We start from the raw sequence: 26,946 nt of genomic DNA, 5'->3' as shown, positions 1-26,946 counted from the left end.
TGAAATCTAGATTTAGTGTTATATTATTTAGCCCTTTATTCTCTCCTAAATCAAGCATGCTAGAAAAAGCAGACTATGAAGAAATAAAACAGACTAAATAGAAAACATAACTGCATGCAACATGGTATTCTTATTTTACAGAAATGGATATAACAATGCAACCTTAAATCTACATTCAAGATTGTGCTGCCTTCACCCAATCTGCTCCCCTCTATGCAAAGATCTAGCACAGCTGTTCCTAACAGTACCTGGGTAGCATGTGACTGCCAGGAATGTGTGCTTCTGACCAGGGACCCACAGCTACTACTGCATTGATTTTAGGTGACCACAATCAGAGTGTGGTGAGGGTTTATTCTATGAGGTTATAATGTTTAAGTCCAAGAGTATGGCCTCAAGTGCTTTAAGTTACAAAACCAGGGAGAAACATACTTGTGCAATAATTTCCCTTTGAATAGAACAGTATCTAATTTGTTTATCAAATTTAGCAATCAGTATGAAGAGATGAATGAAATTTATGTTTTAGAACTTATTTATAATTTGTCTTAACTTTTCTTATTTTGTACAAATAAGTCCAAATATCCTTGTAAAGTTTACAAAAAGGGTCTCCATAGACATCTGGGCACAGAAAATATACTATGTTTCTACAGGTTAAGCACAGAAATGAGGCAATTACTAAACAAATTTGTCTACACCCAATCCTAGGTTAAGAAGAAAATGAGGAGTGGGGCGGGAATTACCAGATAATTGCTCAGCCCTTTGATGTCACTCTGCCTATGTAAACAGAGTCCAGGGTTAAACAGAAAGTCTTGGTCAGGGAAAATAATACAGACAATAACCGTGGCTCCCTTTCTATCCTAATGAATGTTGTCTTCTTAAATTGTCGCAACATTTGGCCGCTTTCTTTGGATTTTTCCTGCATATGCTCCTAAAAAGAGAACAAAACTGATATTACTTCTCAGGGTTAGTTTTCATATGATACCATTTAATGAGTGCTTACTACACTAAGGCACTAGGCCAGGCGACATTCAGCATCATATTAAACCCTTACCAACAGTAACCTTGAGGTAGAAACTGTTTCCACCATTTCAAGGATGGCATGGTACTGAGGCCTGGTGCGGATCATGCCTAAGCCAGCAGAGCTGGAAGCGGAAGCTCCTGGAAGCCAACTCCACTGCGTTTGTTATGTGACTCACCCATTTCTCGTGACTACTTTCTACTCTGCTCTCATTAGTGGTTTCGAATTTGTCTACAGACTCTCTAGTCCAGCACAAAACATCAAATGAGGAAATGTTTAAAAACATGGCACCAGAGACTGAAATCTAGTTTGTGAAAACTAAATAATTTGAAATGCCTGGCAGCATACTTGAACACGCTTTAGAGTCCTCCTTCAGTCTACAGCATGACATTCTACCATCAACACAAAATGAGTTTCCACTCCTTGCTTAAAGGGACCAAATCAGAGCACAATTTCAAATTTGTTTAAAACATAATCCAAGCCAGGTGTGGTGGCCCATGCCTATAATCACAGGTTCAGAAGGCTGAGGCAGGAGGATCTCGAGTTACAGGCCAGCCTGGGCAACTTAGTGAAACCCTGTCTCAAAATAAAAATATAAACGGTTAGGGATGTAACTCAGTGGTAGAGGATCTCTGGGTTTGATCTCCAGTACTGAGGGAAAAAAAAACAGAAAAACACCATAATCCAGGCCATATAAATCTGAGCAGGACAGAGTAATTTTTCAAGAGCAAATATGCACTCTTGTGTTCAGATTCATCGATAGTATTTTAATCAGTATGCAAAATTCTCAGTTTATGTAATAAAATTCTTTAGTCTTGTTCAACTGGTTAAACATGTAGTCATATATTGATAAATATTTAGAAAAACAAGTTAATGTACTTTAGATACATATTGTTTAGCCAAAAGTTAATTTCATTTGTTTTTGTTTTTGTTGGGTTTTTTGTTGTTGTTTTTGGTACCAAGGATTGAACCCCGGGGCACTTAACCACTGAGCCACATCCCCAGCCCTTTTAATTTTTTATTTGAAAGAGTCTCACTCAGTTGCTTAGGGCCTTGCTAAGTTGCTGAGGCTGAAGTCATGATCTGAACTCATGATCCTCCTTGCCTCAGCCTCTAGAGCTGCAAAGATTACAGGCATGCACCTCCATGCCCAGCTTAATTTCATTTTTATTTATAATTATGCTACATTCTGACATGGTGACCCAAGCCTGAAATCCCAACTATTTGGGAGACTAAAGCAGGAGGATCTCAAGTTTGAGGCCAGCCTGGGCAATTTAGCAAGACCTGTCTGAAACTACAATTTTAAAAATGGGGGTTAAGAAAGTAGCTTAATGGTAGGGTACTTGCTTAGCATGAATGAGGCCCTGGGTTCAAAAACAAAAAAAATCATGTTGCCATGTAATTATATCTAAATAAATATAAATACTGAATTTGATTGTATATTATTAACTGCAATGACTCCTGTTCATCCTTTGTACTGGTGAGTACTACTTAATTGAAATTCTAGTCACTACTCTGCTTATTCACAAGTGACAAATAGTGGAGATGAAATGCATGAGAAAAGAACATGGAAAATAGTCACTGTGGCAAACTGATGATACGAGTTCCCCAATGACTTTATTTACATAAAGTATAACACTACAATGGAAAAAACTGAAATGTCTTCAAACATCACATAATTTCACCAGCAACAGATCTGGTGTTTGGTCTGAGTTCTTCCAGACCACAGGACTGCCTGCCCCTGGAGGAAGCAGGTCTCCAAGGAGTAATCCCCTTTCTAAAGCAACCCCCTGCTGTTCTTCACAATGTATTCAAAGAGGCCCTTTAAAGTATCCTCTGAATGATACTCACTAAGGTTTCAACAATCATTTCAAAGTTTTTATCAAAATTTTGTTGTTTCTTTGAACTTATTTGTTCATATAAGTTCAAAGAAACAACAAAATTTTGTTATTTGTTCATATAAGCTTATAAGAACATGAAACAAATTACTTTTTTGCTTATTCCCTCCTAATCTGCAGGAACTCACTTAGTAACAAAAGCTCTAAAATTTGCCTAATTGTTTATAAGTGGGAAGGTAAGAATTAAAGGTTTAATCTTATCTGCCAGGTGATTAATTTAGCTGTCTTTTAAGTGTTTAGAAAGCAGCATAGTTATAGCACAGCATTTTCAAAGTATTTTTCATGGACCACATAATTTTCAGTGAGCTTAATCAAAGTGTCTAAAAAAAATATAAAGCATTTTGTTAGGAGGTTTGGATCAGCTCAACATTGAATTTGTCCTCTTGCCACCATAAAGAGAAATTTAAAAAACAATTTTTAATTTAGCCCTTAAACAGTCCTCGAATAACGAATGAAAGGAGAGCTTTAGCTCAAGCTTCTGATTGAGCAAGATTAAGACGCCCTCCCCTCTGGTGTATTCACTGGTGACCCTGTGGTCACAGGGAGAGACTCCTCATCCATCTGTCGTGCCCCCATGCACAGACACAAATGCTGTGGCTGGGGCACTGCTCGAAGCTGAACGCACCTGCACAGACACAGGTGTCAGCTGACTTTATCTTTTACTTATTTGTAAAAGCAGTTTTCTGAATTAAGCCTGGATAATTGTATAAATTATTCAGAATAAAAAAATACAATATCTCCCATAGAATTAATATGAAATCAAGGTCAGATTCCCTGACTGTGACCAAACACTGGCAGGAAGGGACACTGACAGTGACATCTATGCCCAGGTTATGGTGGCAAGGGGAGACAATACATCCCATGGGGGGCCAGGCCGGGCAGCTCGTGCACTTGCTTCTGGCGAATGGGCTTCAGAGTTCTACACACCTGACACGGCAGCTCTGCTAGGCACTCTGCTCTGGGAAGGCTTCTGTCTATTTTGCACAACCCCCTTCACTGATGTCTTAGGGGTTCTAATTGAATATAAAAACATCCATAAGTCACTTGCATTAAGGTCTAAATGTTCAAAATTCAAAGAAAGCAACCACGCTGCATCACCCGTTCAAAGTACAAACATGCTTGGAAAGAACTGAAGTCTCCTGTGTGTGCAGAACGAGGGAAGCCACAGCTTTGCCTCAGCAGGAGACGATAACCAGGGCTCGTACCTTGTTGGAGAGTCACTCCAGTGATACTAAGCTTACTATATGAACATTCACAAATATTTAATGAGTAAAATGGTATGAAATGAAAAGTAAAAACATGCCAACATAAGATGATAACAAAAATACATTACACAACAGCACACCAAGAGAGTTATCTTTACAGACAAAACTTTAATAATAAAGTTCTTCCCATACAATGAAATGTATCACATTTGAAAACTAGTTTATCCTTTATGTAAAGACACTATAATTATTTTCCCTCTCAAAGCTAATCTTAACTGGAATTGTTTTTAAGTACCCATGTGTGGCATTCTTACCCTTGTCTACTAAGTAGCCTATGAACAGGTGCATTCTGTCCTTGGTTTGGCTGAAGGACTCTGTTGACAAATTAAATAAAAAAATTAATTCAAAAGTAAAAATTCTGTTTTTCCCATTTTCTTTCAATGGATGAAAGATGATGACAGAGAGGCTGAAGTCACTATACAATGACATGGCCTCTGTATTCCCATAAAGCAAGCCAGACTGATGAAAACACATTAACATGGTATTTATATCTCACTCACCAAGAATCCACACTTACAGATTTTTATTAGGAAAGAGATGTCCAACGTGTGCATAACACCTATGTTTGAGATAATTTACTTACATACCTCCTTACAAAGGCCAACTTTTTTTTTCAAACATGAGAGAGAAGAAAATATCACTCATTTTACAAGAGTGAAAAGAAGATCAGAAATATTAAGTTAGCTTTCTAAGATTTTGTGAATAGGTACAAAAGATCCTTGGGACTAAACTCGACATGCCAAGCTCAAATTTCTGCCAGAGACACCATGTCCTACAAAATTCTCCAGGACCATCTGACCTGACCGGTGGCCAGCAAGAGGCCCAGGTGTTAGTCTGAATCTGAGCCTAAGATGCTCACATCAGCAAGGGGTGTCCTACTGATTGTAAAGCAGAACAAGTTAACAAAAAGGGATTTATAAAATTTTCTTCAGGAGAAAACAATGACAACTCACTGAGATGAAGTGATTTTTCTCACCTTGTTTCAGACGGATTTTGTTTAACCAGAAATTTCTTACTTGGCATTCCCATTTCTGCAGCTCTAACACAATAGAAAAAATAAAGACACAAACAGTGGATTTAGAGAAGGGAACAAAAACAAGCTTACAAATGTGACACGATGACAGAAACAAATCATCATTTAGAAGCTGGAATAATACTGAAAGATCTGTGCTAAGCATATTAAAGACTTCTTTGGGCCTGGGGATGTAGCCTGGGTTCTATCTTGAGTACCGCCAAATTAAAAAAAAAAAAAAAAAAAAAAAAAAACTTTCAAGAAGAATTTTAAAAAAACAATCATTAGAATAGACTTAAGTTTTTGTCTTCCCCCAACCCCTGCTAGGAAATCTTAGAATATCAGAAGAATGTATTTATGTGATATAAAATCAAACTTGACTATAGGGACTAACTATAAGACTGGTTGGTTATCAATCATGCCAGCTGAATTTTGATTAATTCATTTATCAAAAGTAGAATCAGATTTTACCATTGATTTTAATGAAACCTATATACAAATATAGGGATTTCTATCAGCTCACTGCAGAAAAGTGAACTGTTCTTTATTTCTAATTTGAATATACAGACAACTAAATTTAATTGGTTTGATGAGAATGTGACATTTTTAAATGAAAAAACTCACTTCATATACTTCTTCCTGTCAAGAGACTTCTGTGTTGCAGCTGAAAGAGCCACTCGGGGACTTTTCATTTTATCCTTTAAAGTACAAAAGTCACTTAAAACTCCATTAGTCCCAACACCACAACCACACTATAATACAGGATGATCCCAAATTCGTGGAAAAGCAGATCTTCACTAATGCTTTTAACTCTTACTTAGTCTTCCTTAAAGGAAGCAGTCGAATTCTAAAAATTAAAGTATTTTTGCAATAAAATAATATAAATTTTGCTTATTTTTCTTTTGCCAACCATAGCAAGATTACTGATTCAAACCACAGACCACCACACTGATTTCAAATTAATGTGGAGCTTGTTTTCTGACTTTGATTTCAAAAAAGGCAAAATTCACATGACAGTTACAAAAATTTTAGTCAGGAGCAGCTGGAATTTTATAAACTATCCAAGCAAAACACTCAAGTTCAACTCCAAAATTCAATCACAAAACAACATGTAATTCTTTCATGATGTAATTATTTTAAATGGTCTACAGATTTAAATGTTGCTGGTAATCCTGGGAATTACTGTGGGTAAGAATTATCAGAAGGGTACTGAAATCAACCAAAAAAAAAAAAAAGACATTTAATATCAATTACCCCAAACTCAGAAGAATTCCCCTCGTTAGAAAATCTCATACCATTTGCCTGAGCATTTTCTCTTTGCGAACTTCTCGATCATGATGTAGAATAGACATTCTTTCAGCTGCATCCATTACAAAGAATATGTCATGAATGCCATACAGGGCAGCTCGAAGCTACATGAAAAAGAAGAAAATATTGCCACATTGAAGAGATGAGGCCAGAGTTCAGCAACACATGTATACTATGTGTACTTCTTTCATTTAGAGAAAAAGGTTAAAGTAATTTTCATTGAAAACTATTTTCAGTGATTAAATGAAGAGAGAAATACAACACTTCCCCTCCTGAGGCTCTGATTATTAGTGGAACTAAGCAGTTGCCTAGGAGACCTTCAGGGCACCGCCCCTACCTGCGCGAACACCCTCTCCTGAAGGGATGCATCCTGTGCTGAAACAATGCCTCTCTTTAATGGTGCTTCTGACTGGAAGCTTCTTATGAATTCCATAGTATCCTGAAAAAAAGAAACACTCCTTCAAAAACATTTTTCTGGAAAGATTTGTGATCACTGGATTTTCCTTTTGTTCTCAGTCCAAAATTGCTGAGAACGTAAATAACATTATTACTGATTACATGTCAAATAGCACTCACTTTAAAGTGAGACAAAAATATACAAATTACTTATTTATGTGTTATTTTTAAAATTATGAGTGGGCAGGCCTCAGTAGGCTGGGCTTGCTGTGTGTCCCAGTTTCCTCTGAGCCTGTTTTTCCATGTTCCCTGCTGCAACGAGCTTTCTCAAAAGTCCCCTCTGCCCAGGCTGGTAGAGGGGGCTCCAGAGGCAGCAGCCAAGTACTGAGGCCACACTGGCTAGGAAGGGCCTCTGTGGCCACTCCATTTACATGGCTGAGAACTGCCTGTCTTAAATGGTTCTGGGTTAGGATTCTGACCGGAATACCCCAGCATGAGTTTACATGTGGCATCCAGGGACCTAAATGCAGAAGCATTTGTACAGTATAGCAAATGCCAAATTTGGAAAATAATTTTTAAAAATTTGTTGCTGCTGGGTATAATGGTACATGACTGTAATTCCAGCTAAGCAGAAGGCCAAGGTAAGAAGACCCCAAGTTTGAAGCCAGTCTGTTATACTTAGCACATAACTTTCCTATGTACATACATGAATACACCTCAGTGAATCTCCATATGGTGTTCAATCACAAGAATGGGATCCTAATTAGAGTAAGATATACTCCATATTTGTATAAATATGTCAAAATATACTCTACTGTCATGTATATCTAAAAAGAACAATTAAAAAAATAAAATAAAAAGAGTAGGAGATTTAGCTCAATGCTTGCCTAGAATGTTCAAGGTCCTAGGATCAATTATCTGTACCAAAAAATAATTTTAAAAAAGCCTACGCTGATGACGAAAAGGAAGACAGTGATGTTGACGACATTCTACCTGTTACCAAATTTAGCTCTGTGCTTCGAGACCAATCAGCCCTGCAGGCAGCATTCCCTGAAGCATGTGGGTGACAGGCCTGGCATCCCTTTCTGAGGATGAAGACACAGATAACCACAATGGAGACCATGGTGAGGACGACACAACTAGGACAAGGGACATGCCCGCATTTTACACCCATGAAGAAAGATTATCCCATGGAACAGCACAGGGCAGAGACACATTGGAGCAAGAAGGAATGCTCTCTCTGTCTGGGAGCAGTCGAACATCAGCAGATGGGGCGGGGGCGGGGGGTGGGAGGTTGGGGGGGTTGCAAGGGGTTGGGGGCGTTGCAGGGGACACAGAAGATCCACTAAGAGATCAGGAAGACAGAAGGGAGGGAAACCACATGGCAGCTGCTGGACGGGGTGAGGATGCAAGTGTCCACCACTGAGAATGGTGCTGCAGCTCTAGGAGCCTGTTCCTAACCGCAGGATAGAGCTGTGGCTTTTTCCGATATGGAGTGGAGTTAATGAGTCTTTTTCCATCTCCAAAACTCACTTAAACCAGTTCTTTCTTGAGACAAACTAGACTGAGACAGCAACTTGTCACCAGAAGAAGAAACTATGACCTTTATTCAGAAAGATGAATTAACTTATTAACCAAAAGGATATTTGTAGTTTATCGTACACCTAAAAACTCCCTGTGTCTAGGTGCCCTCTGAGTAGGCTTCTAACTCCGGCCTTAGCTATGAACTGTGCGCGAGGCAGTCCACCTGGTGAAAGACCCAGAGCTTGGCTATGCAGATAGACTGGGAAGGAGAGGCTGAAGCAAAGAAAGGCCTGCTTGGAGCCTAAGGATACTCTCAGCCTAAAAAGGAAGGACCAAGAGCTCAGAGAATTCCTGGCCTCTGCTCCCACAGGGGTAAGTGTTCTAGTTTGGGGTCCAGATTAATTAATTCAGCCAACTCTACGTAGCCTTTTCAAAGCGAGCCCAGCCACACATCCACCACTGCAGCGAGGACGCCTGACTAGCTTTGGCTGCTTCCACCCTGTCCCCCCAGGCTGCTGTTGCAGCTCTCAGGGGGTGTCATTTCACTTCCCACCTCGGCCTCGTCTTCCACAGCAGAACGGTGAGGAACCCTCAAAGTTCTTCAAATGATAAGTTATGTCTTTGAGTAGCTCAACAAATCTAGGTTTTCTATATGGCTTGTTCTCATTCTTTTTTTTTAATGTTTTTTATTTTTTAGTTGTACTTGGACACAATATTTATTTATTTACAGGTGGTGCTAGGATCGAACCCTGGGCCTCACACGTGCTAGGTGAGCTCTCTATCACTGAGCCACAACCTCAGCCCTGTTCTTATTCTTAATTAAAGCCATTAATTTTTTTTAAAAAGTAATGCTTACAAAAAAATTAGACTAATAATCGAACTTACAAAATTGCCTATATTGGAGTGACTAAAAAATATTTGATCTACATTCTAAACTAATGTCAGCTGGGAAGACTAATAGAAACTAAGACAAAAAGTGGAATGTGAATGATTTACAACAATCTTACTTTTACAGTCTGTCGAAGCTGCTTCAGCTTATCTGTCTGCATAAGCCTACGAGTAAGAAATCCTTTTGCCACGGCAGTTATTCTATTAAATTTTGCTTGTACTTCTGGGTTAAAAACCTAGGAGAAATGAGAAAGATGGTGTTAAGAATCTAAGCACTATATTATATTGTTTTTTCTTTATCTATTACAATAAGCTAAATTCCTTTATGTATATTTGCTCTATGTAGTTTCATATGTACCAAAAGCTAAGCTAATATGACGTATGGAAAAAACATTAATGTTTTTTCAGCCTAAAATAACATAACTTTCAAAAAAAGAAACATTGCCCCAGCATGGTGGTACACACCTGAAATCCCAACAACTCAGGAGGCTAAGACAGGAAGATCTCAAATTTGAGGCCAGCCTGGCCAACTTAGTGAGACTCTATCTCAAAGTAAAAAAAAATTTAAAAAGGGCTGGAGATGTAGCTCAGAGGTAAAGCACTCCTAAGTTCAATTTTCAGTTAAAAAAAAAAAAAGATCAATAAATAGACATATATCCAGTTTGCCCACCTGAGACCATCCAGTTTGGGCCCTTCCAAAAGGCCTTGTAACTGAGAGTTTGGTCATACCACTAGTTGATGATCCCCAGAGGTAGAATGGTACTTCATTTGCAGAACCAAAGCTATACTGTAAAGCAGAACTTGTGAAACCTAGAGAAATATACATACATATTATACTTGATGTCACATAATCAGAATATGCAGAACATGCAAGTAAACAATTGTGACTCCTGCCTCTGAAACTGACCCACAAATGAACTTAAAATATTTATGGACTTCAAGCTTATGCACCAGATGGGTCTTTTCAACACAAAAAGCATCTCAAGATAATTGATGCTGTGAAGATAAGCTCTTAGAAGGACTGGGGAATTACAGGTAACTCAAGATCACTTGGGAGATAAAGAATTGTGCCTGAACTCCAAGCTTATCACCTGTTGCAGCAGTCAACACAGACAGGGACAACCTTCCTGGTATTTTCCTTGCAACGGGTCTCTTTTCACAAACACCTGCTCACTGGTCTTTGATCTACTTACTCTCATTTCAATTTTAACTGGTTACTGAGCAGCTGACAAACAGTAGTGGGATGGGCATGGAATTACTTGAAAAAGGAAGCTACACTTTTAAAAGTGTGCCAAATAAAACATCTTACTGTAGGACAAATTTTTTTTCAAATGAAAAGACATTTTTAAATATTTACCAGAACTATTCAGATTTGAAGTATGGAATGAGTCCACTTGAGACAGCATTGTTTCTAGCAAGCCAGAGTCGCTTATTTTCCTCCATTCTAACTCGGATACATTGGTGATGTTCAATCCAGAGACTTCTGCTGAAATCACCTTCTTCTCTTTTAACATTTTCTCCTGTTCTTCTATTTCCTATAGATTAACAGTTTATTATAACATGCTAGTCCTCTTATTTAATTGTGTCCCCAAATAGTATCTTAGATTGACCCAAAATGATGAAATTAACAGCAAGTTATTTAAAGTTTTGCTCCTACAAATAAATAATGGCTTATTGATTTTAAAATGTGATATAATAACTATAAAAAAATCTTAAAACAAGCTGGGAGCACTGGCTCACACTTGTAATCCCAGCGACTCAGGAGGCTGAGGTAGGAGGATCATGAGTTTAAAGCCAGCCTCAGAAAAAAGCAAGGCACTAAGCAACTCAGTGAGACCCCGTCTCTAAATAATATACAAAATAGGGCTGGGGTTGTGGCTCAGTGGCTGAGTGCCCCTGAGTTAAATCCCTGTTACCCCCAAAAAAAAGAATAAAAAAAAATCTTAAAACTAAGTATCTATTTTATGATATTGCTCTTGTGTATTTAAGTATCTATTTGTGAAATATCTTTGAAAAATATTAGAAGTTTTGAATTAAGGAGTCAATAAAGTAGTCTCATAAATCATGCAAATACTTTTAGATAAGGATCTGAATATTTGACTTCACATGAATAAAAAAAATATTATCCATGTATGATCCCCTAAAATATTTAGGGGGAAAAATGAACAAATATTCTACATATAGCCCAAATTCATAGGACTTCTCGACCTTCACTTACCAGCCCTGTCCCCCAACATTTTAATTCCTCACCTTTTGCAGCCTTTCCTGTTCTCTTTCCTGCTCAGCTATCAGGAGTGATAACTGTTGGGCATGCTGTTCTTCTAGTTTCTTCCGCATTTCTTCAAAAGCTAACATCTTGCTTTTTAGTATCTCCTCACCTTCTGAAAGGAAACACAATCCCTCAAATTTAGAAAATTCACTACAAGTCTAATATCTGATATTTTATACCCTCAATTTAAATTAGCTTCTGACCAGAGGGCATTCCTGGAGCTCACATAATACAAATAAGATATAAAGCCAGGCACCAATGTGAACCACATTCTCACCTGCCACTCCTCTGATTTCACACTACCCAATAAAGAAAGGCTTGTATCTCAGCACCTTTAGCCTCTCATTCAACAGATCCCAGCAGATCTGAACTGACAGAGCCCAGACTCTATGTTCAGGCAAGTGTCTCCAGAGGCTAATCACATGTGGTCCTCAACTGTGTCTCATCACTATTTACTTGACTCTCGTCCTTCTTCAGGACCTCTGGAAAACATCCAATCCAAAAGATTCAACATTCAATCCAAAAGAGTGAATATTAAATTCAGATATTTTAGTTACCAACTAAAGAAATTATTGAGATACCATAACTAAATAGAAAGAAGGGAGACAGATTGAAATGCTGAAATACCAAGTATTATACAGATGCGGATTCATCAAGAATCATTCTTTCCAAATTATATAGTCAGTGATTTTTAGCAAGGACAAGTATATTAGGTTCTGCTGCCCTGCTGATACACTCTTTGGCTACAACAGTTTGCACTTGCTTATGTGCAGTTTTTCGTAGGTAAATAAAATAATAATCTTCAACAAGAAAGGAAAAGGCCCAACTCCGCTGAACCATTCGATGGACCGAAGTCCATTCCGCATGGTCTGAAGAACTCTGTAAATGAAGACAGACACTGAAAGGCACACCCAGCCATGGGCAGCTCTCAGCTCCCTTGCCCTCCCTGACAGCGGCCTCCTCTGTGACCAGCCTCACCTCTCAAGTTTATGAAAGCACTGCCAGACCTGCCACTTGATTGGTTTTGTGTTCCTCTGATGACCACAGAGGCAGCCTATAGGCCACACGAGGTTGCCTACTTGGAGAATACAAGTTGGTTCCCCATGTACCAACTGTTTTTATTAGAGGTCTGACAAAGGTGGTTTTAAGCATTTTGCCTCAGCCTTACTTTTCCCATAAGTCTTAAAAACTTGATTTACATCTTCCGTCTAAGTAATGAAGAATTACTAACCAAGACAACAAAGAAACAATAAAGACAAGTGTCAACAAGTTGTTAATATAAAACCGGATGCAGCAGAAACATGAAATAATGTTTCTCCATAAAGAACCATCCTTCAAACACAACACAGAGCCTCATTTGTGATACTTAATCTAACAATTTGATGTTAAAAGTGTTTATCAAAGGGCCAACAACATGAAGAGCTCATTACAAATCAAAGAGCAAACTGGTAAAAACACTGAAATCCTAGTCCAATGGAAGACCTCATGGCAATACACTGGATTAAAACTATTATTTTCATGCCAGCATTTCCTCCAGTTATTAATATTTTTCTATAACACCAAATAGACTACGAAAGCTTCAATTTTTAAATAAAAAGTCCTTTTAAGATCGACTTTCTTAAAAGTCAAACAAATAGCAACAAACTAGAGCTAACTATATGCTTTCTGATAAGATAAATGAAATTAAGTTCCCTTATGAAGATATGAAGACAATTATTTTTTTGAAAAAAAAAAAAAAAGTCAATTACATGTATTTAAACCAAGGGGCCATTTTCTTGGAAGGTATCAAACACTTCAGAGGGCCTTACCTTTGGTACTGGTTTCTAACATTTTATTCTTGTTAATGTAGACAGATCCCTTAGGGTATCTTTGTTCTGGCAAATGTTGCCTCTCCTGTTCAGCTATTCCAGTTGTTAGGACGTAAGGGCAGTTTTCCTTTTGCAAAGTATCAATATCTAAATCAAGTCTCCGCTTAACTTTTTCAAAACTATTATCCAAAAACTGTTCATTTCCACAGGACACCATAGGTGTGTCCATCTCTTGTCTCGTATTCTGGTTTTGCATCAGTAAAGGAGATGGGTTTTTTACATCATAAGACTTATTCAGTTCCATCTGTAAATTGCAGGAGTTTTTCTCTAAGGTACTGGCTGACTTGAGACCACTCACAGTTCCAAAGTTGTGACCTGCTACGCACGGACTGATGGCATGTGGTTCATGCACTTTGGGTGCTACAGTACTAGAAGTATTCATTTTGTGTGCTACTCTGTCATCAGATGTTAGCTGACCTTCTGCAGTAGCAAGTCCATGAGTAACTTTATTTTCTAATTGATTTCCTAAAGATTGACATACCTGACTTGATTTACCAACAACCATATCCCCTATGGCTTTGGATATATTTTTGCTAACATAAACCTGGTTAGAACAAATTCCTAGGTCAACTGGTAACTTTGGCACAGTTTCCGGTACATTGGTTTTTTCATCAGTATCTGGAACAATTATGTCCACTACTTCTTCTTTTCCTTTAGGGCTTAACTCACAGGCATTTATTGGGTTATTTATGAGTATATGACATGCTGATGATGGCCTGGAACGCCTTCGATGCATTTTAGGACTCAAACTTGGCTCTGGACTAGGTAATTTGGCATAAGAACCTGTAAGACTTTTGATAACATTATTTTCAGTAATAAAAGTGGGAATGACTTTAAAATCAGATTCAGAATCTGAAACAGTGGGATGGCCAGTTCGTACAGGTATGTCCACCTTAGAAAAGCTAGCTAAAGGTGACGTAGTCATGCTGCTTGCCTGAGAGGAAGCACCCTGGAGAAGAACGTTTGATTTATTAAGGCTTGGTTTGTCGGGAAACACTGAGCCACAGTGTTTGCCCATCAACGGGGCTTTCTCCCTCACACAGTCACTCACTCTAACAGCATCATTTTCTTTGTCTGAATGACTTTCGTTAACACTCCTCTTTGCACTGTTTCTCAGGCTGCGTCTAGATTGTTCCCTCTCTATGTATTCCCTTGACTTTTTCATCAGGTTCTGAAGACTCATTATATATGGATCTGGGGTGACTTCTGTCCAGAGTGATGGATTCTGTTCTTCATGTGTTGCAAGAAGACCATCAGAAACTAGAGTCTCCTGTGGGGTTGCTGAGGAGATCTTCGAAGATGCTTCATTTTCTGTGTGACTAATATTGGCCCTATCACCCTGCTTCAGAGAATTAAATCCTTCTGAATCTCTAGCTAAGTCTAACCCATTAGGTTTACATTGGTCCTCATTATCCAATGGCAAAATTCCAGTTTTCTTTTCAATCTTTGCTAAAGTAGAGTGTTCAGTAGGGCTTGGCAAGCCATTTGGAAATGTAGCAGGAACATTCAAGTTTCTGACTTCTGAATTAGAGTCAATGGTTTCAATCTCCCATTGATCAAAATCACAGGCATTAGGTGCTTTTCTAACCTGAAAAAGACATTTAAAAGTTAATGTCTTCATTGCACAAAAAAGTTTTGATTTTTACTGTTTTCCACAAAACAGAAATTGAAGATTCAGAGTTCTGACATTTGAAAACACAAAGCCAAACTAAGATGACTAGTTTCTATAGTATCCTATATCACAGGGGAATCAAATTACTATTAAAAAAATCTACTGGTCATCCTAGCCTTTTTACTAAAAGAAAGAAGAAATTCAGGGCTGGGTGTTGGCTCAGTGGTAGAGCGCTTGCCTAGTATGTGTGAGGCACTGGGTTCGATCCCTGGCATCACATAAAAAAATAAACAAATAAAATAAAGGTATTGTGTCCACGTACAACTAAAACAATTTTTTTTTTAGAAAAAGAAGAAATTATCTAATTAGATTCAAATATGAACCTATATGTATACATATTCATATACCCATGTACAATTCAATCTCACAACAAAGTATTTCCTTAACTTTCTTCTGGTATTAGCCTCATCCAGCAACTGTTCCTCCTAGGACAGCTATCGTCTTAAGGATAACAGAAGCAACAAATACCAAGCAATTAAATGTCTTACACACAAATGATTCCCTCTCCAACGAACTTGTTTAGAACACTGATTAAGCAAAAATAATTAAGAAGTAAGACTCCTGCCTCCCACATGCTTACTCAGTTTAACTAAAACAAATCCATAAAATGAGGCAAATTTGTAGTAAATAACAGCTCATCCATGTAGCTTAAAGTATTTAGAAATAAGAAATTAAATTTCAACTTAAAACTCAATTCATAAAAAAAAATCAATTAGATTAATTGGCAAAAAGTTAAAACAGCAACCTATTAATGCGTTTTGAAATAAGCAAAAGTGGTAAACATTTGCTACGTTAAGATGAAGACAACTATATACACAAGAGATCCAAAGAATAACAAATTATATTTTGTATCTCAATAATACAACTTTCAGAATAAAAAGTGAATTAGGGGACCTGGGGTGTGGTTCAGTGATAGAGTGCTTGCCTAGCACTAGGCTCCATCCTCAGTACAACATATAAATAAATGAACAAAATAAAGGTCCATCAATGTCTAAAAAAATATTTTTTAAAAAAGTGAATTAGGATAGTTAATAAAGATTATACAAACACATGTTAAACTGCTAGCATTACATGAATGCGGACTCTGGAGTCCTGAATATTAAAAGATTTGGGGGGTGTTTTGTATATGCTTGTTTTTTACCTAGGCCATATGGCCCTCTGGTTTTAATTTACAAATCCCAAGACAGGTAATGGTCTCCAGGTACTGTGCAATAAACAATACAACAAGGGTTCTTAGTCATACATAGCCTCAGGACCAAAACCAACCAAAGGGGATGTTTTCACCAAATCCACAAACATGTTCATAAGTTCAAGCAACAATTTATTTCTTTAGAGAAAATCTTTCACATTTCACATTTATGATATTCAGTAGTTATATTTTCTATACACTATTGATATGAGCCTTTGGTGAGACAAGCTAAATTTCTAAAAATCTATCATCAAATCACAGGTTTTACAGGTGAAATAGACCTTAGAAATCTTAGAAATTTATACAGAATTTCTCTATTTGAACAATTAAATCATAATGGGTCAACATTTACATGTTCTTTTAAACAGAAGGTTTTCAGACTCAACAATAATTTTACTAGTAGTGCATTTGATATATTCTTAAATGAACCAATAATAATATGACATTTTTGTTTCAATAGCAGAAAATATTTATTAGGACAAAAGCCTACCTCTTAATAATTTAGTGCTATATGTTATATTTTTAAACCTAATGTAGACAGTAATTATAATCTACAAATTAAAATCTACTACCTACACTACATATTACCCACAGAGAAATGAAGGTAGCATTTAGTGAGAAATACCCTAAGGTTCATTATACATGAGTCATCTAATATGAATCACAAAGACAAACCACCACCCTTAGGATTATGAAAAAAAACAAAAACTAACCAACAAAATAATATTATGTATGGTAGAACTTATTTGTTTAATCTAATCTGCTTCTCTCTAGTATGAAATGACTCAAGACTTCAAAACAAGTTGTTTATACAAATCTAACCTAAATAAAAATAATTGCAAAAGGTGTACAAATGTTGTTTGATTTCCATTTGGATCTAAATATATCTGGGTAATTCTATTTATCTGAGTTGCATTTTATGTATCTACAAGCAGAATTTTCACACACACAAAATGGGGGGCAGTTATTTACTTTAGCTGAGAATGAAAATAAGGTCCTTTAGTCAATAGTCTTATTAGTTCAGGGGTTAATCACAATGGCCAATTCTATCATTTCATCACTTAGAATTCAATGTTTTTAGAGTCATAAGACATACACAATAAGCAATTATACTCAGTGTATGGTGCCACTGTCTAAGTACCCTCTGATTCAAGTACTGAGCATTACACTAAGAAGCAAGTGAATTCTCTTTGGAGTAATTTAAATGGAACATCACAAATTATAAAGCTTCTCAAACATAACAAAAAAGCACACAATTAACTAGTTAAATATAAATACATTTCTGAAAAATTAACACAAATGCTTACTTGATGATTTCTTAATTATGATCTAAAAGATTCGAGTTACATACCTGAACATTTTCAAGAATCTCCTGTACACGAGTCAGTAAAGCTTTCTTCCTGTTAACCTGCTTTCTGGCTTCTACATCAAGGGCTTTCTGCTTTTCCTGTTGTAGTTCCTTTCTCTTCTCACTATTTAGCTGTAAGACACAATAAAAATGTAATTATTTTTCAATGATAAAAATATAAAATCATGAACTTTTGGATCAAATTGACTTAAAACCATATGCAAAAACCAGAACTAATATATACTGAAAGAAAAATGGACAGTGCATGGGAAATTGACTGGGATGGGGCGTTTGGGACCGTTCTGTAGTGATCAAAGTGCTCGGTGTGGGCATGAGTTAAAAGGGTGTATCCAACACATCAAAACTCAAGGAACTTCAACACTCAGGACCTGTGCATTTCACTAAATGTAAATTATTCTCAATTGGAAGAAAAAAGTTAGACAAAAGAAAAAAACTATTCATTGATCAAATGCTGTAAAATGACAGAAATAAAATTAGCTCTTTGGGCCAGTGCTGGAATATTCATTTGGTAACAATTCACTTCATTGACTCAGATTCTTCAACTTTTAATCTAATCACTACACATTAACTTTTTTGCTGCCTCAAGAAAATATCAAAAGGTTTCATGATAAAAGAAACATGATGTTTTCTTTGCCAACAAAATCAGAACATTTTTATTCCACTTTATAATCGCCAATAAAAATATAATGTATGTAAAAAATTGAAAGCTTCCAAGTTTTTTGTTTTTCTTTTGTGATACAGAGGATTGAACACAGGGGTGCTCTATCACTGAATTACATCCCCAATCCTTTTTATTTCTTATTTTGAGAAAGGGTCCCACTAAAGGCTGCCTTGAACTTGTGAACCTCCTGTTTCAGTCTTTCAAATCACTGGGATTACAGGCTTTTGCCTCCTGGATTGGTGCATTATATACTGGATTATATATATTATATAGTGGATTCAGTCTTAATTACTAAGTCCTAAGAAGTTTAGTCAAGATTTATTTCAGATTTTCACAAAATATGTCCTAAAAAACTATTGAAAATTTAACTAGTCATCTATCAAATACAGCATAAAAGCACAGATAGGCACAGACATCAGATTTTGCTGTTAAATAAATAACTGATGGGATCTAGACTCTACAATAACCTCAGACATTTTGTTCCACATTAAATCAAGCAGCATGTCATCAAATAGCTGATAAAAATGTTGCTTTAAAATGTTCTCCTATTTACATTGTACCAAAAAATCACTACAGTTTACTTACTAATCAAAAAGGGAAATGTATACATTTAAAGCACCACCTGGCAGTCACCATGATAAGCAAGTATTCAAAGTAAACATCAACTGAGGGACAACTAAATATTGTGTAACTTCTGATTTAATTTATTTTTTTTTTTAAAGAGAGAGTGAGAGACAGAGAGAGAATTTTTTAATCTTTATTTTTTAGTTTTCGGTGGGCACAACATCTTTGTTTGTAAGTGGTGCTGAGGATGGAACCCGGGCCGCACGCATGCCAGGCGAGCGCGCTACCACTTGAGCCACATCCCCAGCCCCCTGATTTAATTTAATACAATGTATACAACAACATCTCAAAAGAGTTCTTGCCAAAAATGTTTAACCTGACTCTAATCAAACTTTTAGACTTATCTTCCCATTTATAGGAGTTAGAAAAACTACAGGAACAAGTTAAATATCATCACAAGAAACCAATTAGATAAATCCAAAGTTAAGGCTTTCTACAACACAATAGGTCTGGTCTCTATAATTTCAGTATCATTAAACATCTTTTTTTTTTTTTTTTTTTAAGCAGAGGTGCTGGGCTGGGGATATAACTCAGCTGGTAGAGTTCTTGCCTTGCATGCCCAAGGGTTTAATCCCCCCGCACCACACACACATACACACACACACACACCAAAAAAAAAAAAAAAAAAAAAGCAGAGGCACCAGAAGTGATGGTGAATGCCTATAATCCCAGCAACTCAGAAGGCTGAGGCAGGAGGATCACAAGTTTAATGCCAGCTTCAGCAACTTATGAGACCCTGGCTCAAAATAAAAAAATAAAAAGGGCTGGGGACTTAGCTCAGTGGTAAAGCACTCCTGGGCTCAATTCTAAGAATTGAGTGCTTTACCACTGAGCTAAGAGACATTTTGAATACAAATGGAAAAATGTGAATATGAATAGAATATTAGATGCTACTAAAATTTATTAATTTTGTTACCATACAATAAAGGTATTAGGATTTGACATAGAAGAATGTTCTTATTTTCAGAAAACATATACTAAAATATTTAGAAAAAAAATGTTATAAACATGCAGTTTTCAAATGGCTAGGCAATTTTTTTAAATGTATATAATTGTTGCATGGAAATGATAGTCAATGCACTATTTTTTCAAACTTTTTATATTCAAACATTTCATTATACACAGTTGGCAGAAAATACTGACCTTTTAACACTTATTATACAAAAATAAATTTAAAACTAACTTTTTCTAATAATATTAATTTTCTGCAGGGATGTAGCTTAGCTGATAAAGGGCATTCCTTGCATGCAAAAGGCCCTGGGTTCAATCCCCAGCATCATAAAAAATAAATAAAATAAAAAATATTCAGTCAGTATCAAATGTATATAATAATGCACCCTGCCTACCTTCCTATATTCCCTTATACCTTCCTTTTCTTTTTTTTTTTTTTTTTTTTTTTTTTTGGTACCTGGGATTGAGCCCAATGGTGCTTAACCACTGAAGCTCATCCCCAGCCCCTTTTGTAAAATTTTTGATTTTTTTTTTTTTGAAACAGGGTCCCACTAAGTTGCCCAGGGCCTTGATCAGTTACTGAGGCTAGCCTGAACTTGTGATCCTTCTGGCCTCAGACTCCACAGTAGGTGGGATTACAGGCATGCGCTAATATGCCAACCTAATATACCATTCTTTTAAAAGTGCAAATAGTTAACATATACTGAGTACCTCCCATGATCCGGGTAGTATTCTAAGCACTTTGCATATATTAATTCATCAGTCCTCAAAACAGCCTTACAAGGTAGGCACTATTTTTATCACATTTAACAAATAAGGAAATGGATCACAAATTGACCCAGCAGATAAGTGGTGAAACAATGATTTGAATCCAGGCCAAAAGGTTCTAGAGCCTGGCCTTTTTACCACCACTTTATGTTGTCTCTGAGAGTATGCTAGACCTTAATTGTGCATCAAATCCAGCACTTTTAGGTCTACCTCACTCGGTTTAATGACATGTATAAGATTCTACAAAATAGACTACAGTTAAGCTAATCCACTATAAATGAACATTCAGAGTGTTCATCAACCTCTTGCTATTTTAAATAATACTGCTGTAACATATTTATTTATAAGCACCTATAATTGTAGATATTCCCCAAAAAGAAATTGCTGAATCAAATTTATGTTACACTTTTAATTTATGTTACACTTTTACACTATTTTTTCAAACTTTTTATATTCAAACATTTCATTAAACACTTTTAAACACTTTTGTTTATTCACTTTTAAACACTACCAAACTGCTCAACAAAAACATAATCAACTGACTTTCTTAGTAAAAGTACATTAAAGGTGCATTCTCCCACAACTTAAGGAACTCTAGGGTCTTATCAGATCTTTGCAAATCTTAGTAGGTGAAAAGTAGTAACTTATTTGTATTTCTCTGATTATGAACAAACATTACGCATCCTCCAAATGTTTATAAGCATTTCATTTGTTTTTCTGTGATCTATGTTAGTCTTTCACTAGAGAAAATAATTATTTAAAAACAAAGAAAGTTTACCAGTGGAGAAAGCACAGCCACTCCATGGAAGCGAATAAGTGAAATACTCTCAGACTGAGCAGGCAGAAAGCTCTCTGTAGACAGTGATGCTTCTTGGATTCTGGCAAGAGTTTTTTCATAGAACTCCTCATACTCCTCCATCTTCCCACAACCACACTACAAGAGAAAAATATCTTTTTTTTTTTTTTTTTAAAGAGAGAGAGAGAGAGAGAGAGAGAGAGAGAAATTTTTTAATATTTATTTTTTAGTTCTCGGCGGACACAACATCTTTGTTGGTATGTGGTGCTGAGGATCGAACCCGGGCCGCACGCATGCCAGGCGAGCGCGCTACCGCTTGAGCCACATCCCCAGCCCGAAAAATATCATTTTTAATGTGCTGAGAAAAATAGATCTTAATTATTGGCAAATTTTGAACAGTATGAAATACTCCTAGAATTTACCAGAACTGGCATTCCCAAAATTGTCCCACTGATCAGGAGCTAATTCTAGGGTACAGGAAAACACCTGGGGATCCTGTTAGACTTGCTTTGAATATTAATTTTTATGAATATTTCTGCATGTAAATCTGACTTTAAATATGATTAATTTAGAGAGTACTAGAAGCTCATAGTGAAACCTTCTTACAGGAAAAAAGTTTTACAGTTCTTTATTAACAAAGAATTGCAAAACAGAATATTATATTTTCTTTAATAGGACTTACCTACATAGCACAAGAAAAACTATACCATACAAAGATAGAAATGCTTTTGCAGCAAAGACAAGGCTATTTAAATAAAATACCTAATTTAAAAATTATTTTTCTATTACAAAGTTCAAAGATACTTCTATTTCCTTGGACTGTATCTTGACTCCTTGGCCTCCAGCCAACTCAGCCAGGGGTAGAATGTAGAAAACATATTGGTGCTGGGATTAATTCTGTTGTTGAAACTTGACGCCATCACCAAGCCACTTAAATCAGTCAGCCCAGCAATTTTGCAATTTCTGGAAAACTGACGGTGGTTATGAAAATCCCACATAACCATAAGGATTAGCCACCATAATCATTCCTGTAGCAAGTGCTAAATAGTTATTGCCTGTTTTCATAGCATTATGTGCGGTTCTGGTTCCTTTAAATAAGCAAGGGAAAATTAAAAAAAGACGCCATTAGAATCATAACTGGCAAGGGAACTGATAAACTGTGAAAAAGAAAACCTAATACAATAATGTTCCTTTAAGTATTCGTTTAAAACAATTAGTTACTTAAAAGAAAAAAAGGGGAGGTGGGAAAATTCAGTTCACAGTATGGAATATGCAAAAATGAATTAAGACTGAATATGGGGCTGGGGATGTGGCTCAAGCGGTAGCGCGCTCGCCTGGCATGCGTGTGGCCCGGGTTCGATCCTCAGCACCACATACCAACAAAGATGTTGTGTCCGCCGAGAACTAAAAAATAAATATTAAAAATTCTCTCTCTCTCTCTCTCTCCCCCCTCTCTCACTCTCTCTTTAAAAAAAAAAGACTGAATATGATGCTGTTCCAGGCCTCAGAGTACTTAAAAATTTAGTACAAAAGAGTGTCAGGGACAAATACTACATTCTAATTATAATATTTAATTATAATTAAAAATGAAGAAAAAAACATTCAAAATTATGATTATGGGGGAAAAAAAGAGGTAAGTTGTTACTTTTGATCAACTGGCAGTTTTAGCAATAATAAAACGTCTTCCTACAATTCCATCAATTGTAATTATTTCTATGTTCAATTTATGCAAAGTTAGTCTAATTTCAAAGGAATGGTTCTCTCGAGTGCAAATGAGATTATTCTGAAAGCTTATATTCAAAAAAAGCAAAAAGTAAAAACCACAGAATACTTTGTAATATAACCATTTTTAGTCTAGGTTATATATCTTGACACATTATATCTTGACAACCAAAATATGCAGTAGCTAAGACATAGAGTAAGTCAAATAAACCTATTTCTGCTAAATTACTTGAAAATATTTTACAACCAGGATTATAGGGAACACAAACAGATTTCTTGTACAAATAATGCAATATAGTTTCTATAGAAATGCCAGCAAAGGGGCTGGGGTTGTGGCTCAGGAGTGCTTGCCTGATATGTGTGAAGTCCCGGGTTCAACCTAGCACCACAAAAAATAAAATATAATAAATAAACACACACACACACACACACACACAAGATACACACACATACTATACATCTAAGCAAAGCATGAAATTCATTTTTAAAGGCCTGCAAAATTTAAGAAAATAAACTACCTTTATAGTAATAATTTCATCATTCTTTTAACAACATAAGAGATGCGTCACTGTTTGAGAAAGTTCACGTCCCTTAAACAGTACAAGTATCTCTACATATCGAAGATATATGGTACCATATTATTATTACAGAATAACTTACCACATATGACAATAAATAACCATTTAGATATAAATGATAATGAGATTATGGAAGATTCCAAATTCTCCTGAGTATGACTAGATCCTTCTTATCCTTTAGGCTCAGCTTCAATGTCCCCTTCTCAAAGAGGCCATCCATGATTATTTCATCCAAATTAACCCTTCCTCAGTCACTATCACATTACCCAGCTGTTTCCCAATTTCTATAGCACTTACCACTATCTGCTATTGTCTTGTTTATTTCCTTGGTTTTTGTCTCTCTTCCTCCACCAAAATATAAGCTCCATAAGCAGAAATACCTTCTCAGTCTTGCTCACTGAATCCCCATTATACAGAACAGTGTCAGCATACAGAAGGCACTTAATGAAAGTAGTGAATAAATGAATTAGGTCAATTGGTTCAAATGATAATGTAAATCAGAATAAAAAAGAAGAGGGTGGACTACATAGCAAAAAACTATCAAGGAAGAATGAAATTTAGAGCATGGTCCTTGCGTGGATGACACTATTCCCAGAGAAACTTCTACCTCTAAACTGCAAAGGTAACCATTTACAAAGTGAACTGTCCACATCCCATGATTAAGCAAGAGGGTACTATGTTTCTCACACCACAATTACCACTGCTAGCAAGGTTTCCAGGAAGCCCTGACTTAGGAGGCCATCCCAGTCACAAATCTACTGCCCCATACTTTACCATCAGGCCTTACTGGTCCACTTCCATTAATGCCAGCTCCAGCAGGTTCGGGCAAGTCTTTGTCTTCTCCATCTATACCAGAGTGCGACTGTCCCTATCCAAATGAGCCCCTTTGCAAACCCCATAGACTCATGGGCCTGTCTGCCCCTTTACCAGTGCTCTGCCAGAAATGTCACTGAAGGGGATGGTTAAAGTTAACACCAAACTGATCCTAGCTGGTTGTTTCCCCAAAGACACTTTTTGGACGGGGAAGATCTCTTACTTGGACACATCCTAGCTGTAAATTCAGTGTAAGCCGGTCCCCATTCTTGCCCTTTAGTTTCCTTATTGGTAAAATAGGGAACACCAGGGTATCTGTCTCAAAGGGATTTTTATAAAAATGCAGCGAGCTAATAACAATGCCTGTACGCCCATTAGCATACTTGGGAAATACAGGAAGCATCAATCAACGGGAGCTGCTTTGCTTACTGGAGAGGATAATGCTGCTGCTGCTTTTTATCACTTGCCTCTGAACCCTTGGAGGACTCGAACTGGGCTTTCGAATGTAACTTAAAAACCGGGGAGGGGAGGGGACTACGGCTTCTTCTCTCGCAGTTTCCTGACCCCTCCCCATCGAATCCCTCTCTAGACGGGTGCCCTCGGCTGGAACTGGGGTTAGGGGAGAGGGATTCCAACCCGACAGGAGAAGCGCGGGGTGGGAACCGCCGAGCACCATCAGGGGCTATCAAGAGAATTCTCTGTATACTATTTGTTATCCTCCTTAAGCTTACGCCCCAGAGTCGCAAAGGCGGAGTGAACAGCGCTCCCAGGGCCTTTGGGGGTTGTAGTAACTGGCGATCAGAAATGGCCAATGCACAGCGCTGGGGACGCCTCGTTCTCCCGCTTGGCGGGGGAGATGGAGCAAAATGGCCCAAGCGTTTTGCGACCTGGAGGGGGTTCCGGCTTCGGCACGAGTTGGCTCCCCGGGCACCCTCTGCCCTCCCCGGCCCCTCCGAGGGTAGGGCTCCATGCCAGGCGCTGCCAGCATCCGAGCATCACCTCCGCGCTCGGTGCCGCCGGCCTCCGGGCACCCGCTCCTCACACCCGGCGCCTTCCCCGGGCTCGAAGCCCGGGCACCCGGCACAGAGCCCGCCCTCGGCACCACAGGGCGCCAATTCCGCCTCGCCAGGTCGCCTCCGCGCCTGGACCGCCGAGGTCGGGGCCCTTCTTCATGCACACACCTGATTCCCCGACGGCCCAGTCGGCTTTTCTCCCCTCGCCACGGGCCTCGTCAGGAAACAGCAAGCTCAATTGGTTCTGACAGAGCGCAGCTCGATGCGCCGCCGCCTTCTCCTCCTCCTCCCCGCCATATTACGGGTCTCTCAGGCGGCAACGCCGGCTCCTGGCAACCGCCGCCGCCGCCACTAGGACTCCACCCCTCAAGGCCGGTACTTCCGGTGATTACTTCCCGGGCGGTTGCAACGGTTGGACCCTCCAAAACTACAACCCCCGAGGTGCATTGCGTGTCCGTGACAGGGGACGTGTCGCTTACGACGAGCGAGATGCACGCTGGGAAACGTAGTTTTCGTTGCAAGCTAGCGCATATTAAAACTCGTTAGGATAGGAACGCTTCTCCGGGTTTCAAGCCCCCCAGCCTGTTCCTTAGTTGCCATTTTTTATTCATCTGTGTAGAGATGATCTCTTCCCGTGTGGTCGTTGGGAAACAATATTCACCAAACTGTGAATGTTTTCTCTGTAAATAAAAAATTTGCTGAATCCTAGATGCCAGCTCCAAGCCTTAATACATCTGTGCCTCTTTTGCAAATCAGTGGGAAAATTCGTCCAGGAGGAAAGGTAACAGGTTCAAAGTGGCAGCAAAAGCCCCGAATCTTTTCCAAACTTAATCATGTTACCAACTTTCCAAAGGATGATTTAGTGGTCCTATTTCCATTCTCTAATTTGGCTCTCTTAATGATTCTCCTTCGGGTACCTATTTTTGCATAGGTAAAAATGCGGATTTTAAAAGTGCCTATTACAAGTGTGATTGTGAGGCACAAATGAGATCACTCTTGCGTCAGGGCCCCGTACGTAAGCTTTCCATAGGGGGGAGAGGAATAAGATTAGGAGCAGGAGGAAGAGTGGAAAGGTCACCAGTCACTGGAAGACTTGATAACACACCTGACCTGACCTGCCCATTAACCGCTAACTTCCCTTTCCCTCTCCTCGGTGTCCTCAACCGTAAAACAATGAAATTATTGATACCTTCCAGGTATTGATCGGATGGTGCCTCCTTTGGCTCTTTCTTTCCTTACTACTCTGGAAGACCCTCCTGGAGGCGACCAAAATGAGTCAACTGAGATAACAATACCTACTTACTGAGGGCGTGGCCAGAGCTTTGAGATATGCATATGCAGTGTTTG

The 26,946-nt window shown here is 38.0% G+C and overlaps 1 protein-coding gene across 3 annotated transcripts; it reads right to left on the bottom strand.

Moving 5' to 3' along the window:
- Positions 1–311: 311 nt before the first annotated feature.
- CCP110 (centriolar coiled-coil protein 110) lies at positions 312–25,959 on the bottom strand. 3 transcript variants are annotated; one of them, XM_081298250.1, is made up of 16 exons: positions 25,768–25,959; positions 24,071–24,213; positions 21,456–21,611; positions 17,656–17,784; positions 13,384–15,031; positions 11,557–11,687; positions 10,664–10,841; positions 9,977–10,116; positions 9,426–9,542; positions 6,836–6,937; positions 6,486–6,602; positions 5,815–5,888; positions 5,155–5,217; positions 4,433–4,492; positions 3,841–3,926; positions 312–925 (listed from the first exon to the last, which is right to left on the bottom strand). In XM_081298250.1, the coding sequence occupies exons 3-16, from the start codon at positions 21,594–21,596 to the stop codon at positions 873–875; spliced, it is 3,039 nt and encodes a 1,012-aa protein (XP_081154376.1). In that variant the 5' UTR covers positions 21,597–21,611; positions 24,071–24,213; positions 25,768–25,959; the 3' UTR covers positions 312–872. The 3 variants fall into 3 exon arrangements, with proteins under 3 accessions (XP_081154376.1, XP_081154378.1, XP_081154377.1); XM_081298252.1 differs by having other exon boundaries at positions 11,557–11,684; XM_081298251.1 differs by lacking the exon at positions 24,071–24,213.
- Between the last annotated feature and the right edge of the window lie 987 nt (positions 25,960–26,946).

Source organism: Spermophilus citellus, assembly GCF_964194105.1.
Source record: "Spermophilus citellus genome assembly, chromosome: 6".
NCBI classification, from domain to species: Eukaryota; Metazoa; Chordata; class Mammalia; order Rodentia; family Sciuridae; genus Spermophilus; species Spermophilus citellus.
This window is presented reverse-complemented; position numbering and strand designations above follow the sequence as displayed.

Coding starts and splice junctions, on each gene's coding strand:
- CCP110 (XM_081298250.1), bottom strand. CDS start 21,596: ATGGAGGAGTATGAGGAGTTCTATGAAAAAACTCTTGCCAGAATCCAA. Junction 10,842..11,556: donor AACAGGAAAGGCTGCAAAAG/GTGAGGAATTAA, acceptor GTTAATCTATAG/GAAATAGAAGAACAGGAGAA. Junction 3,927..4,432: donor AGGCTACTTAGTAGACAAGG/GTAAGAATGCCA, acceptor ATATTCAATTAG/AACCCCTAAGACATCAGTGA.